Source organism: Protopterus annectens, chromosome 6.part1 (assembly GCF_019279795.1).
Source record: "Protopterus annectens isolate FY-2018-M chromosome 6.part1, PAN1.0, whole genome shotgun sequence".
NCBI classification, from domain to species: domain Eukaryota; kingdom Metazoa; phylum Chordata; order Ceratodontiformes; family Protopteridae; genus Protopterus; species Protopterus annectens.
In genome coordinates, this window is record NC_056738.1 from 517982896 (window position 1) to 518002412 (window position 19517).

At 38.4% G+C, this 19517-nt stretch overlaps 1 protein-coding gene across 3 annotated transcripts; it reads left to right on the forward strand.

The window, feature by feature from the left end:
- Positions 1–8294: 8294 nt before the first annotated feature.
- LOC122805656 (gamma-crystallin M2-like) lies at positions 8295–18983 on the forward strand. Of its 3 annotated transcripts, none has more exons than XM_044075958.1 (3): positions 8295–8303; positions 8391–8649; positions 18715–18983. In XM_044075958.1, the coding sequence occupies exons 1-3, from the start codon at positions 8295–8297 to the stop codon at positions 18981–18983; spliced, it is 537 nt and encodes a 178-aa protein (XP_043931893.1). The 3 variants fall into 3 exon arrangements, with proteins under 3 accessions (XP_043931893.1, XP_043931895.1, XP_043931894.1); XM_044075960.1 differs by having other exon boundaries at positions 8391–8637; XM_044075959.1 differs by having other exon boundaries at positions 8391–8633; positions 18708–18983.
- Positions 18984–19517: the final 534 nt, after the last annotated feature.

Below are 19517 nucleotides of genomic sequence, written 5' to 3' on the forward strand. Positions count from 1 at the left end.
GGTTAGAAGTCATTATCAAAAATGACTTACTGTTTGACCATAGGAAAAACAAGTTCTTTTAACATTTTCAAGCTTGTTGACATTGAGTTACAGAAATTAAAAACTAGAAAAGAAAAGAAGCACTAAAGGGACAAAAACGACTATAAGGCCAGTAAGGCCTTTCACGATCCACCAACTGGGCAACAAGCTTCTTATTTTAATAGTAACTCTCACACTGATTTTAGTAACTACACTGAAAGTGATGATTTCAATGGTAATTCTAGGGATGTCCCTTTAGATCAACCACACCTCAGGAGATCAGAGAGAATAAGGAACCAGAACAACCAGGGCCAAATGAACTGGAGGTCTGGTCACCAATCTCGTCAGGGTCAGTGGAGGGGGAGAAGGGGATCCTTTCAGAGATAAACATGGACTGTTTGGTAGAAAATGATGGTGTCGATATTGTGAAAAGCTTTGCTGGTGATTTTACTGTGTATGATTACAGTCAGGTTAATGTGAGTCCCAGATGGGCGGAATTGTTTTCTAAAGGTTTTAATTTTGTGCCAGCACGGAAAGCCAACATAGTTGATAAAATTTTACAGCTTAATACCTTTTGTAGAAAGTTGAACCTTGCATTGCATTTTTCTGATGGAGGTCTGAGTGTGAACTCGGGATGGTTATCTAGATCTAGCACATTTATACCCCCTGTATACCCTATGGTGCAAATTTTTGAACATTTGTGTGAGTTAGAGATTAGGGAAGTCCTTAAGAATGACAGGCATCGTGACACTTCCAACCTCACCCAGGCTGAAGGAGTTTTGCTACATGTTATATTTGATAGAGGTGATTTAAGACTTATGAAACCTGACAAAGGTGGGGGGTTGGTTGTTATGAATAGTGATGTTTATAATGGTAAAAGTTTTGAATTGCTGTTTAGCAAAACCTATGTTGAAGTGTCTAGAAATGAGCTAAATATAGCTTATAGGAACATCAACCTGACAATCGAGGAACTACTCCTTAATGGTCAAATCAGTCTTGACCTTTACGAGTTTCTTGATTTCAAGCACCGAATAATTTCCACCATTTTTGGAATCCCCAAGGTCCACAAATCCATTGCCAATCCACCTTTATGTCTAATTGTGGACACAAAAGCTTCAAAAACGTTTTGCCTAGCTAAATTTATCGGCAGCAAGGTGAAGCATGTATTGGATGATAGACAATGGGTGATTAAGAACTCATGGGATTTCCTTGGGAAAATCAAGCGAGAAATGTATGCCGACAATTTAATCATGGTCACTATTGACATTTATGACCTTTTTTTGTAATCCCCCATGACGTAGGTCTTGAATGGTTTTATGATTATCTTTGCTTTAATACCAGTATGGACCACACCATCCTAATTCATACCTGTATGGAGTTAGTTCTTGACAATAATTTTATCAATTTTGAGGGGCAGATTTTTAAGCAGATACAGGTGGTTGCCATGGATGCTAGTTGTGCCCCTGCCTTTGCTAACATTGTTCTTGCCTAGTGGGAGGATTTATATATTTTGAATTCAGACTTCTAACATTTTTGGGCACTGTATGGCTGATATTTAGATGATTCAGTCCTTTTATGGAAAGGCAGTGAGAATGATTTGGATAGATTTTTTTTTTACTTACATTAACAATATCACCGAATTTTTGAAATGTACTATGGTCAAAGACAACAATCTTTTACACTACCTAGACATTGCCATTAAAAAAGACTATGATAGGAAAGTGTTTACTTCCCATTTGTACAGGAAGACCACTTACTCTAATTCTTTGCTACATTTTCAGAGCTGGCACCCTTTACACCAAAAGAAATCCTTACTCAAAGGGCAATATCTTAGACTGGCTAGAATGGTATCCGATGACATTGACTTTGTGATATAATGTGGAATACTGCAAGAAATGGAGAGAAGGGGAGGGGATACCCCCCCCAACTTTATTAGCAGTTTAGCTGAAGAGGTCATAATGAAAAGGGAACAGGGGATTTATAGTGTCCTGCTGCCCACCTGTGGACCCAAAAGGGATAGGACTGACCTGGTTGGGAAGAGTAGATTTAACATGGATTTAACTCTCCTTCACACCTTACATTTTTTGACATTAAACAGGTCATATCTAAATTTTGGTCGATATTCAATTTAGACAATGATGTGGTCAATTGACTAGGTGGACAACCCCTAGTGGTGTACAAAAAGGATATCTCACTGAAGGGATTAGTTGAGAAAAAAGTATGCAAATCAAGTGACAGTGGTAACTTTAGATGTGGGAGATGGAAAGTCAAATTGGTAGGAAACGGGTTCAGGACTATTATGCCACAGAAAAAGTATTATTGCTATTCTAAAGGGGTTGTTTACATTGCAGTATGCAACTCCTGTGATGGTTTTCACATAGGTAAAACCAAGAGAGCTCTTAAACAGAGAATTTACCAACATTTATATGACATCAAACAGCATAATGAGAGTAACGCACTCTACAAACACATTAGGATGTTTCCCACACACTCTTTCAAATTTGGTGCCATTGATCATGTCGAACTGGGTTCTCGTGAGGGACTACTTGATGATTACTTTGAATTTTTGGAACTAAAGTGGCAAATAAGAGCTAATGCCTGTCAAACGCCTGGGCTCAGTAACAGGTTGTCCATCAGGTCTTTGCTTAGGTTAAAATCTATGTATTGTTTTTAATATTTTTGATGTTGGTGTATACATGATGTTTTTTTAAAGTCACTGTCATGTATCTTTATTCACCATTTGGTTTATGTTTCATTATTTTGTATATTAAAAAATTGTTAGGGGAAATGATGTCATCATGTAATTAATTATTTCTTGTCCAATGAACTGTCAGAGTTGGTTTTAAAAATAGATTTTATTTGGTTTTGTACTATTCTGAAGAAGTCTGTACTTGACAAAAGCGCTAAAGTAAAACTATCTTGGTATCCTGTGTGTGGTTTGTGGTTCTGAGAAGATGAGCAGCACTTTCTTGTCTGGATTTTATATATATATATATATATATAGAGAGAGAGAGAGAGAGAGAGAGAGAGAGCATAAAAATATCAAGGCTTGTATTTTGTGAACTGAAAAAGCTTTGCTTTCTTGTTTATTACAGAAACTGTATATTGAAGTCCTAATATGTATTTATCTGAAACTTTACTGAACACACTTTGCATCCGTAAACCTCTTCTTCTACACCAAAGGAAGACGGCTGCTTGAAATATATGATTTTTTCCCATGTCCACCTCTCTGTAAGTATCAAGGGGGAAATCAGTTTTGTCTGTTTGCTACCTTATTTTCCCTTTGTCTGCTGGCTATAGAATCTCTGCTGCTGTCCTTAGTTTATATGTATATGCAAAAGTTCAATTAAACACATGACTTGCAAAACATTAAGAGGCCTTTAACAACTCCAACCACAACTGCTCCTTCTTCATTCAATTTGTTACCCACTTTATACTATTAAGGGTTGTAGTGTGACAATGCCTATCTGACAGGCAGTGAGCAAAATGCAGAGAATCACCTCTGGACAAGACGCCACTCTATCTCTATATGCACACCTACAAACATGAAATGTATACACAATTAAACATTTTAATTCATTGCCATTAACATACTGGCTTCGCTTTGGGATGTGAGGAGACGTAGGCGAAAACCCATGCTGACACATATTAGATATGCAGGCAACACACACAAGGTACCCAAGCTAGAAATGGAACCACAGTACTACAAAGCCCTGTAAGGAAGCAACACTAATCTCTGTACATCTGTATTACCCATAACTGTTAATTGCTTCACAGAAATGCATTTCTTTCTCCTTCTTCTTTCTTAACCCCCACCCCTATAGATATATCCTGATATCCTTAGAAACTGATTTTATCTTATCATAATCAACATATTTCTCCTAAAGAAAAGCTGAAGTCAGTGTTGACTTGCCTGAAAGACATAATCACTACTGTGAAATCCTAAAGGTTTGACTTAGCTTTGAATGTAAGATTACGTTTCCTTACCTACCTTGCTAGTCATGTTGCCTTCTATTTCAGCATCATTGAACAATGATAGTTCTATTCTAATTAGCATTCTGTCTTACCTGTTCTAGTCCTTTGACCAACCTACTGTCATTATCCCACCTCCAATGTGTTACAGAGGCACTTGCCTTCCTTAAAATTTGTGTACTGAAATATCCTTTTTGTCTTTTGCTGTTTTAACCCCTTTGGTAACTTCTAAGCAGCTTGAAGTGATTTAAGGAAAATCTCAAACCGAAGAGCTGTTTCTGTTTGTGAATTATCAGTATAGAATAACAGAATTGTTTTTACTTCTTCTAATCATCTTTCTCCTTCATTCACAACCCTCTAGTCTCGTGGCTTACTACCACACTGTACAGTAAAATATTCCAACCATCTCCATCTGTTTTGCAGATTGCAGTGACTGCTATTTTAACTGTATTTTGTGCAGATTTGTTTGTGCGTGTGTGTGTGTGTGTGTGTGTGTGTGTGTGTGTGTGTGTGTGTGTGTGTGTGTGTGTGTGTGTGTGTGCGATCATGTGCATGTGTATACATACTGTACAGATATATATATATATATATATATATATATATATATATATATATATATATATATGTGTATACATAGAGAGAGAGAGAAAGAGGTGCGTGTGCGAAATGAAGGCTGTAACTAAACACATTTTACCAGGATGCAGTTTATGTCTCTGTAATGTTTACTTGTTATATGTTCTGTTTTTGCCTTAAGGCCATATTGTAAATCTTTAGAATGAAATGTTGTTCTTGTTAATTGTTACATGTTCTTTCTATGCCTTCTGGACTGCAGTGTGACTGAAAAGAATCATTGTACGAGCTTAGTCTTCCAGTTAATAAACTTAAATTAAATGAAATAAAATAAAACACACTAGTCTGCTATGCCTCCCTTGAATTTAGTGACTGCACCCTAACAAATATTTCCCTGTCTTTAATTTTCACACACAAAATAAACTGCTACAGACTGACAAAGTGAAAAGCGTACATTAATATTCACTTGACCCCACCCTTCATAAGCCAGAATTCTACTTCCATCTTATAATGTTTATTATAGAATGACCCCCCCATTAATATTCCAAAATGTGCACACTGATTGGCCAGTGTGCCCATTATAAATCGCACAACATAACAACGGAAAAAGGTCCGGTCGCCCTGACTTTTTTCCATTGGTATAAATGGCTCAAAAGTTTTTTAAAAAAATGAAAACAAAAAAAGAAAAAAACAAAGCAACAGAGACTTTCTTTTCTCCGTTGTTTCTGTTTCAAAACATTGATGTACTGGGTATGCATGGGACGCAAGTCCCATACGCATGCTCAGTACATCAAAACAAGGAAGCAGTGTACCACAACCAGCGGAAGAACAGTAATGTGCCATTATACAAACACATTATTTAAGTATCAAGGGGGAAATCAGTTTTGTCTGTTTGCTACCTTATTTTCCCTTTGTCTGCTGGCTATAGAATCTCTGCTGCTGTCCTTAGTTTATATGTATATGCAAAAGTTCAATTAAACACATGACTTGCAAAACATTAAGAGGCCTTTAACAACTCCAACCACAACTGCTCCTTCTTCATTCAATTTGTTACCCACTTTATACTATTAAGGGTTGTAGTGTGACAATGCCTATCTGACAGGCAGTGAGCAAAATGCAGAGAATCACCTCTGGACAAGACGCCACTCTATCTCTATATGCACACCTACAAACATGAAATGTATACACAATTAAACATTTTAATTCATTGCCATTAACATACTGGCTTCGCTCTGGGATGTGAGGAGACGTAGGCGAAAACCCATGCTGACACATATTAGATATGCAGACAACACACACAAGGTACCCAAGCTAGAAATGGAACCACAGTACTACAAAGCCCTGTAAGGAAGCAACACTAATCTCTGTACATCTGTATTACCCATAACTGTTCATTGCTTCACAGAAATGCATTTCTTTCTCCTTCTTCTTTCTTAACCCCCACCCCTATAGATATATCCTGATATCCTTAGAAACTGATTTTATCTTATCATAATCAACATATTTCTCCTAAAGAAAAGCTAAAGTCAGTGTTGACTTGCCTGAAAGACATAATCACTACTGTGAAATCCTAAAGGTTTGACTTAGCTTTGAATGTAAGATTACGTTTCCCTACCTACCTTGCTAGTCATGTTGCCTTCTATTTCAGCATCATTGAACAATGATAGTTCTATTCTAATTAGCATTCTGTCTTACCTGTTCTAGTCCTTTGACCAACCTACTGTCATTATCCCACCTCCAATGTGTTACAGAGGCACTTGCCTTCCTTAAAATTTGTGTACTGAAATATCCTTTTTGTCTTTTGCTGTTTTAACCCCTTTGGTAACTTCTAAGCAGCTTGAAGTGATTTAAGGAAAATCTCAAACCGAAGAGCTGTTTCTGTTTGTGAATTATCAGTATAGAATAACAGAATTGTTTTTACTTCTTCTAATCATCTTTCTCCTTCATTCACAACCCTCTAGTCTCGTGGCTTACTACCACACTGTACAGTAAAATATTCCAACCATCTCCATCTGTTTTGCAGATTGCAGTGACTGCTATTTTAACTGTATTTTGTGCAGATTTGTTTGTGCGTGTGTGTGCGTGTGTGTGTGTGTGTGTGTGTGCGATCATGTGCATGTGTATACATACTGTACAGATATATATATATATATATATATATATATATATATATATATATATATATGTGTATACATAGAGAGAGAGAGAAAGAGGTGCGTGTGCGAAATGAAGGCTGTAACTAAACACATTTTACCAGGATGCAGTTTATGTCTCTGTAATGTTTACTTGTTATATGTTCTGTTTTTGCCTTAAGGCCATATTGTAAATCTTTAGAATGAAATGTTGTTCTTGTTAATTGTTGTATGTTCTTTCTATGCCTTCTGGACTGCAGTGTGACTGAAAAGAATCATTGTATGAGCTTAGTCTTCCAGTTAATAAACTTAAATTAAATGAAATAAAATAAAACACACTAGTCTGCTATGCCTCCCTTGAATTTAGTGACTGCACCCTAACAAATATTTCCCTGTCTTTAATTTTCACACACAAAATAAACTGCTACAGACTGACAAAGTGAAAAGCGTACATTAATATTCACTTGACCCCACCCTTCATAAGCCAGAATTCTACTTCCATCTTATAATGTTTATTATAGAATGACCCCCCCATTAATATTCCAAAATGTGCACACTGATTGGCCAGTGTGCCCATTATAAATCGCACAACATAACAACGGAAAAAGGTCCGGTCGCCCTGACTTTTTTCCATTGGTATAAATGGCTCAAATGTTTTTTAAAAAAATGAAAACAAAAAAAGAAAAAAACGGAGCAACAGAGACTTTCTTTTCTCCGTTGTTTCTGTTTCAAAACATTGATGTACTGGGTATGCATGGGACGCAAGTCCCATACGCATGCTCAGTACATCAAAACAAGGAAGCAGTGTACCACAACCAGCAGAAGAACAGTAATGTGCCATTATACAAACACATTATTTAAGAAAAGTATTTTTTTTCTTAAATAATGTCATTGTATAATAGCAATAACCAACTCTGTGGCTGTGGTATATTGAAATTTACCAACGGTTGGCTTTATTTAATCACTCAGGCTTCGCCCTTGTGATTAAATCACACCAACCATAGGTAAATCTTCAATATACCACACCACATCGTTGGTTATTGCTTAATTATATTTCGGCTTCATTTTCCACATTTAGCTACAGTTCTACAATATGCAGTACACTGAAAATATCTACACAGCATTCACTGTACTTGTAAAGGGAAGGCTATTTTGGAGATGCATATTTGCATAAATTCAGTCACATATTTTTCATAAATTCATTAACTTTTATTTCCAACAAGGACTAGCTACATGATTCATTTGAAATGAATGACATTCAAAATAAAATGACAGCTGCCGCCCAGCTTATTTTCACTAGAATGGCTGTTTGCCAGAATCTTCAGTGCTGTCACATTGGGAACTCACAATACTCAATGAAAAGGCCTAACAAGGCCATACATAAAGTGAATGAAACCACCTGGCAGTGTACTACAGTAATGCTGCGATGAAAGGGATGCCTCTCACATTCTGCTGACTTTCTGCTTAATTTAAATAAAGCATTTTGCTACGTAAACTGCATCATCAGTTGTATAGTTGTATATATACAACACGCTTATCTGTTAGTCTGTCAGAACTTGTTTCAGAGCATTCAGCTGTACTTCCAGCAATTTGAAACCAAAAATGGGAAAGGTAATCATTTCCAGTAGCATGTAAATGTAAGTAACATCTATATTATATAAATGTAGGGCACTGTTCTACATTTTTTTGTAATTACAGATAATCTTTTATGAGGACAAAAATTTCAAGGGTCGCTGCTATGAATGTTCCACTGACTGCGATAATCTACATTCGTACTTCAGCCACTGTAACTCCATCCGTGTAGAAAGTGGGTGCTGGATGGTCTATGAGAACCCCAATTATATGGGGTACCAGTACTTCCTGAAGAGGGGGGAGTACCCTGACTACCAGAGTTGGATGGGCTTCGGAGACCGCATACATTCCTGCCGCAGGATTCCACATGTAAGTGAGGGGGGGGGTTTCTATTTCCACATCGTACTGTTGTCTTGGTATCTGTTGCAGTTTAAAATGACCCATGGAGAACAGATATTTTAAAGCAGACCATAACTGACTTCTAAAGAAGTAAAGTAAAGAGAGAGAGAAATGACTGTCAACCAGTGCAGAGGAAAATCAGAATTAAAAAGCTGAACAGGAATGATAAAAGCACAGTGAAAGTATAGCTAGATGACAAAAGAAATAATGAGATCTTGTGAGTATACAGTGTGTAAATCATCGCTTGTGAGTATATATAGTGTGTGAATCATCACTTGTGAGTATACACACCCACCACTTCTAAGTATACACAGTGTGTGAATCATCACTTGTAAGTATAAACAGTGTGTGAACTGATACTTGTGAGTATACACAGTGTGTGAATCATCACTTATGAGTATACACAGTGTGTGAACTACCACATAAGTATACACAGTGTGTGTGAGTCGTCACTTGAAAAGTTTGAACAGGAACATCTTTACCTTTTAATCATTTCTATGCTGAGCCAAAATAGATCATTCAAAGTAAATGTTATCAGCATGGGACACAGTATTTCTCAGGTGTAGAATATAGAAAAAATGGAGTGATACTGAAGTTTACTAAAACAGGGAAAATAAGAAGTAGTCACTGAAAATTGTATTCTTTTCCTTCTATCGGTGTTCACTGTTTAGCAGACATTAAATCCAGGCTAGATGAATATGCTAGATGCAAATGCATAGGAAGGGAAAGATGATGGGGGGTAATGCCACAGATGCAAGGTGTCAGGAGCATGATCGGTGTTTTTGAAGAGATGCTGGTTGGTCCCAGAATGCATTCTGCATTATCAGAAAGCATAGTTTTTTTTTTTATATTTAATGTTGCATTTTTTTTTGCCCACAATGCTGAGGACTTTTTTGAGGTATCAGTCTGGTGGTGGGACTGGCAAATGGGGGCTTTGCCCTGGAAGCCACATGATCTTGGCTAGATAAGGGAGTCTGGGAGAGGGGAGTGACACTAGTTCTACAAGGAGTTCTGAAAGAATTCCTAAAAGTGAAGAAAGATAATGCAGTGCTCTCTAATGCAAATTGTGGTATAATTACACAATTGCAAAGACTGGGACTTATTGACATCAGTGGATGCACTTTTAACTAGTCACAGGAGGTCAGAACATACTTAAAAATGTAAAAAAGTGAACCCAATTCCCTTCCCAGACATGGGAATAGAGCAGTGTCAGGAGCCTATAGGATTATCAATTTATGCAGTCTAGTTAAATAAATCATATTTTCTTCTGGTGTAAGAAGTGGTTGTGTCTTGAGTATTTTGGCAAAGATTATGTTGCCAGATGAAGTCATAGCAGGATGGTCATGCCAGGGGCCTATTTCTGAACTCCTTAACTGGCTAAACAAGCACTAGACCAAGCTTGTACAGCAAATACAGACAAAAACATTCACCAAAATCTTTCTTCTTTTCCTTCTTCTTTCGGCTTTTCCTGGTTAGGGGTCGCCACAGCAGTTCACCTGTCTGCTCATGATTGGCAGTCGAGTTTTACAGTGTCGATTTGCCAGCCCAGCGCCCAACCTTCCACAGAAGGCACACACACACACACACACACACACACACACACACACACACACACACACACACACACACACACACACACACACACACTCATGCCTAGAGCGAATTTAGAGTGTCCAATCCACCTACAGCATGTCTTTGGGATGTGGGAGGAAACCGGAGCACCCGGGGGAAACCCACATGACCACAGGGGGGACATGCAGACTCCGCACAGAAGGCACCCCAGCCGAGGATCGAACCAATCAACTATATTAGAGAGGGCAATAAATACTGTATTATGACAGTGCTAGCAGTCTACTTGGCAATGGATTAGATCTAAGTATCCGACTACAGTTTGCTTTACTCCTCTAGACAATTTTTGATGGTGGGAAGTTGGCGGACACTCATGACTGCAGTGAATGCTGGTTAAAGATGCAAAATGATAAACTTTGACAGCTGATAGTAAAGCAAGATGGGTGAAAGGAATGATGGGAAAAAGCAGTTGTATGGTTCAGTCTTGTACTACATGATACCTCCGTGTCACTCCTGGTCTTAAGAGATGCCAGCTGAATGCACAGACATGGAAGAGGCATCTATTCTACACAAAATAACAGTCTTTAAGTTTGGCAGTAAGCTATGTAGTCTGCAATGCACTAACATTAATATTTAATATTGGAAGAAGACATGTACTGCTAATGCTTCAATACTGTCAACTAGAAGTAAGTCTTTGCAACATAAGATACATATATATTCTGTTCCCAGCAAAACAACTGTTTCATGGTACACATTGAAGGACTCTTCTTTTGTTTTCTCTCATAAACAAGACACATGTTTGTACCATATTCTTTTTTCTCATACAGTAGACATGTGTCTTTCAGTGTTAGTTTTGGGATGTTTCATCTGTTCTGCTTAAAATATCCATATGCCACACTTACAGGTATACACACATCAAATGGACTAACAGCACTGGGATGATGGTTCTACTAACATTAATTTCACCACCTGCCTCACATGCATTTCATACTGAGATAAACTAATGAATTGCAATCATTTTTTTTCATCTGGTTGAAACTGATTTTTTTGTTTGTTTGCTGTAAGTGTCACAATAATTACCTGATCTAGCCTGCTGCTGTTTCCTGTTTCAGATGAACTAGTGGCTGGGATCAAGCAGGTCAGACCAGCTCTCTTACTTTAAGGGTGGGGCTTTTGCCTGGCTCATGAATCCCTCATGGAGTCCCCTATCTTATGGAAACAAAGTGACAGGGAAGTCCATGAAGATCATGCACACTGCAGGGTGTGTAAATAGTAACATGCAAAAAAAATGCACTTATAGTAATATATGTCATGCATGAGAAGTAGAGGTTGTTACGACCAGCGACAGAAGCCTCCCTGCTACAGAGACTGTGTAGGGGCACTGAGACAAGGCAGATCGAAAGGTTCATCAAAAGAGACCAGTACAGGCAATGTAGGGAGGGTCACACACACACACACACACACACACACACACACACACACACACACACACACACAAACATAATTTCAGCCATCTATTCTATATGATTAAGTATACAAATTATGTCCTTTTTTCTTCTTATATTTGTATTTTTAATGTTTCAGTGTTTGTTAGTTATAAACTTTAAGTCTTATGATAGGCCTTCTGGAAACTTGCCAAGAAACAGGGATATATCATATATTTCTGTCTCCCAACCAGTTGTTCAGGCCCCCCTTAAAGTCAGTCAGACTGTCAACCTTCCTAATTCTGAGTGAAAGTGGTTTCCACAGCTACCTCACTCTACAGTGAAAAAAGCAATTTTTCATTCTGCCAACACTTTTGGAGCAACCACAAATTCACCATTATTGCATGTCTCAGTATGGTGTTTTGTAATTTCAATACCCATATTTGCAGCATGGGATCATGTATACACCTGTAAATTAGAATTAAATTGCCTCTTATTAGTCTATCATTTATTGAGAACAGTGACTTTGTTTATATTATTCTTTTAACCTTTCAAATTTGCCAAATATAGTACCCTTATACTCTTTGCAGTCTTTTAATCTGTTCAAGCTTATAAATGCTGATAGCTGCACAAAATTAAATATGTAGTCTAACTGTTGGCTTATCTCATCTCTGCTTAAAAGAGTTCTAAAAATGTATTTAGCAGACACATAGCATGTTCTTACAGTTATACCTATATTGGTCTCAAATGTAAAGTGTTTGTCAATTATTAACCCAAGATCCTTTATGCATGATACTTCTTCCAGTATGTTATTGTTCACCATATAAAAATAACTAGAGTTACTATTACTAAAATGAGCCACTTTGGATTTCTTTGTTTTATCTCCATATTTTTTGACCCAATCTCCAGAATGTCCATAAAGGATTGCACACTATGATGATCCTGTTAAGCCAACTTTTGTGTCATCTGCAAATTTGCTACACATAATTTTATCTTTCCTGACTGTGGCATAAATGTAAAAACAGTTTATATCCCAGTACCGAACCTTGCAGTACTCCATCTTCTTTTTTTTTACTTATGACACATTGCATATTCTGACCCTGCAAGTTCTTCCATCCAACCAATGAAAACCCATCATATGATGTAATAATTATTTTTTATCTCTCATAATACTTAATGTTTTATTGTGGGACACTGTTTTCAAAGCTGTCAAAAGACCCAGATATACAACAATTTCCTGTTGTGCATGGTCAACTGCTTCCCAGATTATTCTATAAAAACTAATGAGATTGGGTATACGAGAATGATCTCCAAGAAGCCACGCAGAGAAAAGTCAAGTCTTGCTTGTAGATATTCATAGAGGAAATTACGTAATATACACTAAAGAAATTTCCCAAATATGCAGGCCAGGCCTATCAGCTGATAGGTGTCAGTCTACATTGCAGAGCCCCCATGTTGAATAGGAACTACATGTGCCTCTTACCATAGTTGTAGAATATAACTACAGCAAAGGGATTTCTGATATAGATGCTGTAAACAATTAGTCAACTTGCCAACTATTTTTGTTACAAAATACCCATAAGTACATCCAGGCTTGCTACAATGGCAGATTTAATAACTTTAAAAGTTTTTTGCACTAATTCTAGAATTAGACCACTCCAAATTTCTACCCAAAGGTGATCAGTTGTTAAATCTCCATGTCAAGAAGTAGATTTAGCTTTTGTAAATTTTTAGTCAACAGTTTAGGTTCTATTAGCATAATGTGTTCTAAACTATATTTGATAGTTTATCCTTCAGGTAATGTCTTTTAAATGTCAAAATAAAGCTTTCAGTTGGCAGCAGTGTTTTCAACAAATTTATACTCATAACCGTACCTGGAGGAACTTAACAGTTTCTTAATATTTCATTTTGTCATCTGGAATCTGTTTTTATTATCTTTGCACGGTCTCCTTTTACAGGCCATCCAACTATACTGTTTCCTCAGTTTTTCTTTTTCTAAGTTTGAACTCCACCATGAACCTAGTTTACTGCAGTATGTGTGTTTCACAAATGGAATAAATCTACTAAATGATTCAAAAATCATAAAAAAATCCTCCAAAAGACTGAAATAGTCTTATGGTTCATTTTCTCCAGTTCCAGTTTTGAATATCTCTCTCTCTAATTATTTCATTGTTGTTGGCTCAGTGAAATGATTTCTACAGCTGTCTACCCATTCAAACCATTTAAAACAATTCCCTACAAACTCCAAATTAAGGCATAAGTGGTCTGACCTGTCCAACTCAAGCAGAAAACTATAGTCACCAGCTATCTGTCCTTCATTAACTAGTACTATGTCCAGTAAGTTATCCTTTGTTTGTTTTTGTTACAATCTGTCTGTAGCATAAGTGCTTACTGGCTTCTGCCAGTTGTCCCAGTGTGCTGATATTTATTGACAAAAACATCCAACTGACAATGGGAGCATTTAAATCACCAGCAATAATATCATAATCAATCAACAAAAGGTGATTCAACATTACAATAAATGAGTCCTGGTCATCCTTAGACTGATTTGGGTGCCTATTACAAGCACTTATATACCTATCAGTTTTATTCAAACAAATCCTAACTCCAGTCATCTCGTGTACATTACTGTTGAAAGTAACAACTGGGAATAGCATTCTGTTCAAATAAACAGAAACTGCCCTTCCTTTCTTATCTTTCCTGTAACTATGATAGCCAGTGTAACCTCTGACAGTAATAGGTCTATTAACATTAGAAAACCATGTTTCTGACATTACCACTATATCATACTCATTTTCTGATACCATTGATTCTTAGGTTTCTTGTTAGTTACTTAAACTTCTTAACATTGGTCATAAAACACTTCAATGCCTCCTTGAACTTGTTACTCCTGTGATTTCTGTATTTCAAAAAATGCTTTTATCATCCTAGTTAGCTTACTTAAGAAGAGTCTGTTTCCTAGATGACTTAAGTACATTAATGTAGCTATTAGTCAGTGGTTGATAAATGTCATACATAAATGTCACTCACATAGCATGTACACATGAGTATCAAAAACAGTGCATCCAGCATTTACATTGTATTATCTTCACATAAAAGATTCTTGTAAAATATCGGTGGGTCCAGTGAAAGGTGTTTTATCACTTCTGTCTTCCAGTATTTTTCAGAGGCATTGCACAGTGCTTGTTTTTTTTTTTTTGCATGAAGATCATGAGCAATTGAGTAAAGTAAGGTACAACTACTTAGATTACAGAACTACAGAAATGTGGACAGCACCATGGTCCAGCAGTTAGTGTTACTGCCTCACAGTGACATGGTAGCACCATGGTGCAACAGTTAGTGTTACTGAATCAGAGTTATGTGTGAAGCACCATGGTACAACAGTTAGTGCTACTGCCTCACAGTGATGGAGGCAGCACCATGGTGCAGTAGTTAGTGTTACTGCCTCACAGTGATATGTAAAGCACTGTGGTGCAGCAGTTAATGTTACTACCACACAGTGATGTGTAAAGCACCATCATGCAGCAGTTAGTGTTACTGCCTCACAGTGACATGGGCAGCACCATGGTGCAGCAGTTAGTGTTACTGCCTCACAATGATGCGGGCAGCACCATGGTGCAGCAGTTAGTGTTACTGCCTCACAGACAGTGATATGGGCAGCACAGTGGTGCAGTAGTTAGTGTCACTGCCTCACAGTGATGTAGGCAGCACTGTGGTGCAGCAGTTAGTCTTACTGTTTCACAGTGACATGGGCAGCACCATGGTACACCAGTTAGTGCTACTGCCTAACAGTGATGTGGGCAGCACCATGGTGCGGCAGTTAGTGTTACTGCCTCACAGTAATGTGGGCAGCACCATGGTGCGGCAGTTAGTGTTACTGCCTCACAGTAATGTGGGCAGCACAGTGGTGCAGCAGTTAGTGTTACTGCCTCACAGTGATATAGGCAGCACCGTGATACAGCAGTAAGTGTAAATGCCTCACAGTGATGTGAGCAGAACCATGGTGCAGCAGTTAGTGTTACTGTCTCACAGAGACATGGGCAGCACTGTGGTATGCCAGTTAGTGCTACTGCCTCACAGTGATGTGGGCAGCACCATGGTGCAGCAGTTAGTGTTACTGCCTCAAAGTGATGTGGGCAACACCATGGTGCAGCAGTTAGTGTTACTGCCTCACAGTGATGTGGGCAGCACTGTGTTACAGCAGTTCATGTTACTGTCTCAGAGTAATATGGGTAGTACCATGGTACATCAGTTAGTGTTACTGCCTCACAGTGATATAGGCAGCACCATGGCACAACAGTTAGTGTAAATGCCTCACAGTGATGTAAGCAGCACCATGGTGCAGCAGTTAGTGTTACTGTCTCACAGTGACATGGGCAACACCATGGTATACCAGTTAGTGCTACTGCCTCACAGTGATATGGGCAGTACCATGGTGCAGCAGTTAGTGTTACTGCTTCAAAGTGATGTGGGCAGCACTGTGTTACAGCAGTTCATATTACTGTCTCAGAGTAATATGGGTAGTACTGTGGTACAACAGTTAGTATTACTGTCTCACAGTGATGTGGGCAGCACCATGTTACAGCAGTTAGTGTTACTGCCTCAGAGTGATGTGGGCAGCACCATGGTGCAGCAGTTAGTGTTACTGCCTCAAAGTGATGTGGGCAACACCATGGTGCAGCAGTTAGTGTTACTGCCTCACAGTGATGTGGGCAGCACTGTGTTACAGCAGTTCATGTTACTGTCTCAGAGTAATATGGGTAGTACCATGGTACAGCAGTTAGTGTTACTGCCTCACAGTGATATAGGCAGCACCATGGCACAACAGTTAGTGTAAATGCCTCACAGTGATGTAAGCAGCACCATGGTGCAGCAGTTAGTGTTACTGTCTCACAGTGACATGGGCAGCACCATGGTATACCAGTTAGTGCTACTGCCTCACAGTGATATGGGCAGTACCATGGTGCAGCAGATAGTGTTACTGCTTCAAAGTGATGTGGGCAGCACCATGGCACAACAGTTAGTGTAAATGCCTCACAGTGATGTAAGCAGCACCATGGTGCAGCAGTTAGTGTTACTGTCTCACAGTGACATGGGCAACACCATGGTATACCAGTTAGTGCTACTGCCTCACAGTGATATGGGCAGTACCATGGTGCAGCAGTTAGTGTTACTGCTTCAAAGTGATGTGGGCAGCACTGTGTTACAGCAGTTCATATTACTGTCTCAGAGTAATATGGGTAGTACCGTGGTACAACAGTTAGTATTACTGTCTCACAGTGATGTGGGCAGCACCATGTTACAGCAGTTAGTGTTACTGCCTCAGAGTGATGTGGGTAGCACCGTGGTGCAGCAGTTAGTGTTACTGCCTCACAGTGACGTGGGCAGCACTGTGGTACAGCAGTTAGTGTTACTGCCTCACAGTGATGTGGGCAGCACCATGGTGCAGCAGTTAGTGTTACTGCCTCACAGTGATGTGGTCAGCACCATGGCACATCAGTTAGTGTTACTGACTCACAGTGATGTGGGTAGCACCATGGTACAGCAGTTAGTGTTACTGTCTTGCAGTGGCATGGGCAGCACCACGGTACAGCAGTTAGTGTTACTGCCTCATAGTGCTCAATTCTGCAGTTACTTCCCAGCTGGGGTGCCATCTGTGCAGAGTCTGCACTTACATCCTCCCTGCATCCATGTGGGATCCTCCCTGTGTCCATGTAGGATTCTGGTAGGTATTCCTGCTTCCTCCAGTATCTCAAAAATGTGCAACAGGTAAACTGCCCGTCAGTTAAATTGCCATTAGGTGTGTACATGCTGTGTGTGAATAAGCATGTGTTCCTCCTGGGATGGGTTGACGCCCTCTCCAGGATCAATTTCACTACCTCACTCTCACTGTGTACTGGGATTGGCTCCAACTCTGTCATGACTATGAAATGGATTAAGTAGGTCACCAAAAAATGAATAAATTAATGGTTATGGGAGGCCGGAAAGTAAAAACTGTGGTGGATTTTGCTTGTACACACAAAATTCTGCTCAGTTACAATACATGCATGTGACCAGAGTTAATGCATAACCCAGAATGTGTTTTACAAATATTCAAATTCATTTAAAAATATTACAAAAATATCATTTCAGTACATTAAATATACTTATCCTCTATCCATTCATACCAATTCAAGAAAAAGCATGTGACCTAGCCAATCATCTGAGCAGCCAACAACACATATCAGGTATCACTAAGTATAAAGAATAAATTAACACAGCAGCATATTAATACTGAAAAGTTTGAATGTGTTGTAGATTTTTCACCTAATGTACAGCAGCTTTTGTGTTTGTTATATAAGGTAACATGGCATGGGAAGCAAAACACTGCATGTGGATCTTTGGGGAAACCTTGTCCTCCAAGAAAAAATATTTTTAAATTTTTCCAGTTGCATGCATTAGTATACCACTGAATTAGTTTCTGAGGAACCTCTTTATAAAATCACAAATACATATCTGCTCTTTGGGGGTGCTTTTTTGATTGGACATGAGACTAGTTCAGGAGAAATAAGCAGGAATAGAACACCAGGCACAGCTTAAGCAGAGATGTAATTTTGTTGATGTAGTTTCTTCTATTTCACAGAAAATTGGAACTAGAACTCCAGGCCTGTGGTAGGAGGGGTGACTATCAAGGCAGAAAGGCACAAAAATGTAAACATGTAGAATGAAATAAGTAAACATTAGACTGATTCAGACCACACTTAAAAGTGTTCTAAAACTGTGTGGGTCATGCACCCTATGCATCCTTTTTTCCAATGTATAGGAAATATAGACCAGTACAAAAACTAAAGTATTTTGTCTACTGAAGAAGTTATTACTGGTATACTTATATTACTGCTAAGATTGAAAATGTATCAAACATTTGAGGAAATTAGTATGCTTAGGGGATGTGCAGTCAACATCTGTTGTCAAAGCCTGAGCATCTACACAAAATAATATTTCTTCTAAATTTCCAGCAAAATCTTATAGCCTTTTTTTGGTTTTGAATGCTAACTTGTTGTTTCACTTACAGTACCAAGGCTCTTACAGAATGAAGATCTATGAAAGACCAGAATTTGGAGGCCACGTGATGGAATGCATGGATGACTGCCCATCTGCCTATGACCGATTTCACTACCAGGACATTCACTCCTGCAATGTGATGGAAGGCTATTGGCTCTTCTACGAACAGCCCCACTACAGGGGAAGGCAGTACTTCCTAAAACCTGGAGAGTACCGAAGGTTCAGTGACTGGGGTGCCATAAGCTCCAGGATTGGCTCTTTCAGGCGCATCACTGATTTTTATTAAGTTAAAATGTTCTCTTTAAAAAGAGTTTGAAAACCAATAAAACTGTTTAGCTATTATATATAGCTCAGACTCCTTTTAAAAGTTCTCTTTAAGAAGAGTTTGTAAAACAATAAAATTGTTTATATATTATATAGCTCTGACTCAAGTCTTTTTGAATATTAATTACTTTGAAGTTTTCCCTGGAAAGACATACTGAGGTATTTCATATCAAGATGTATGTTGTGGTGAGAAAAAGAAAGCATAGAGACACATTCAATAGAAAGTATAAACTGTGCATAATAAAACAGTACTTATAAAATAAACCAGTAAATAATGGAGAAAAGACTGATAACATAAGAAGAAGTGTAGCCCTCTATATAAGAGAAGGAAAGAAAGTAACGGGACATACAAGTAAACATGTAGAAGGCCTAAGAGGTTGAGGTGAGAGAGGAGATGGAAGGATAAGCCTCATGAGGATTTGTATGCACAGCTCCTCCTCAGAGGAAGGAAAACTAAATAAAATTATAGACCGTCTCTTCAGAATGACAAATAAAG

What these genes read in the sequence shown, in the direction of transcription:
- LOC122805656 (XM_044075958.1), top strand. An exon ending in ACATGTAAGTGAGGGGGGGG is followed by an intron (nt 8,650 to 18,714) that starts GTTTCTATTTCC and finishes TACAGTACCAAG; the next exon opens with GCTCTTACAGAATGAAGATC.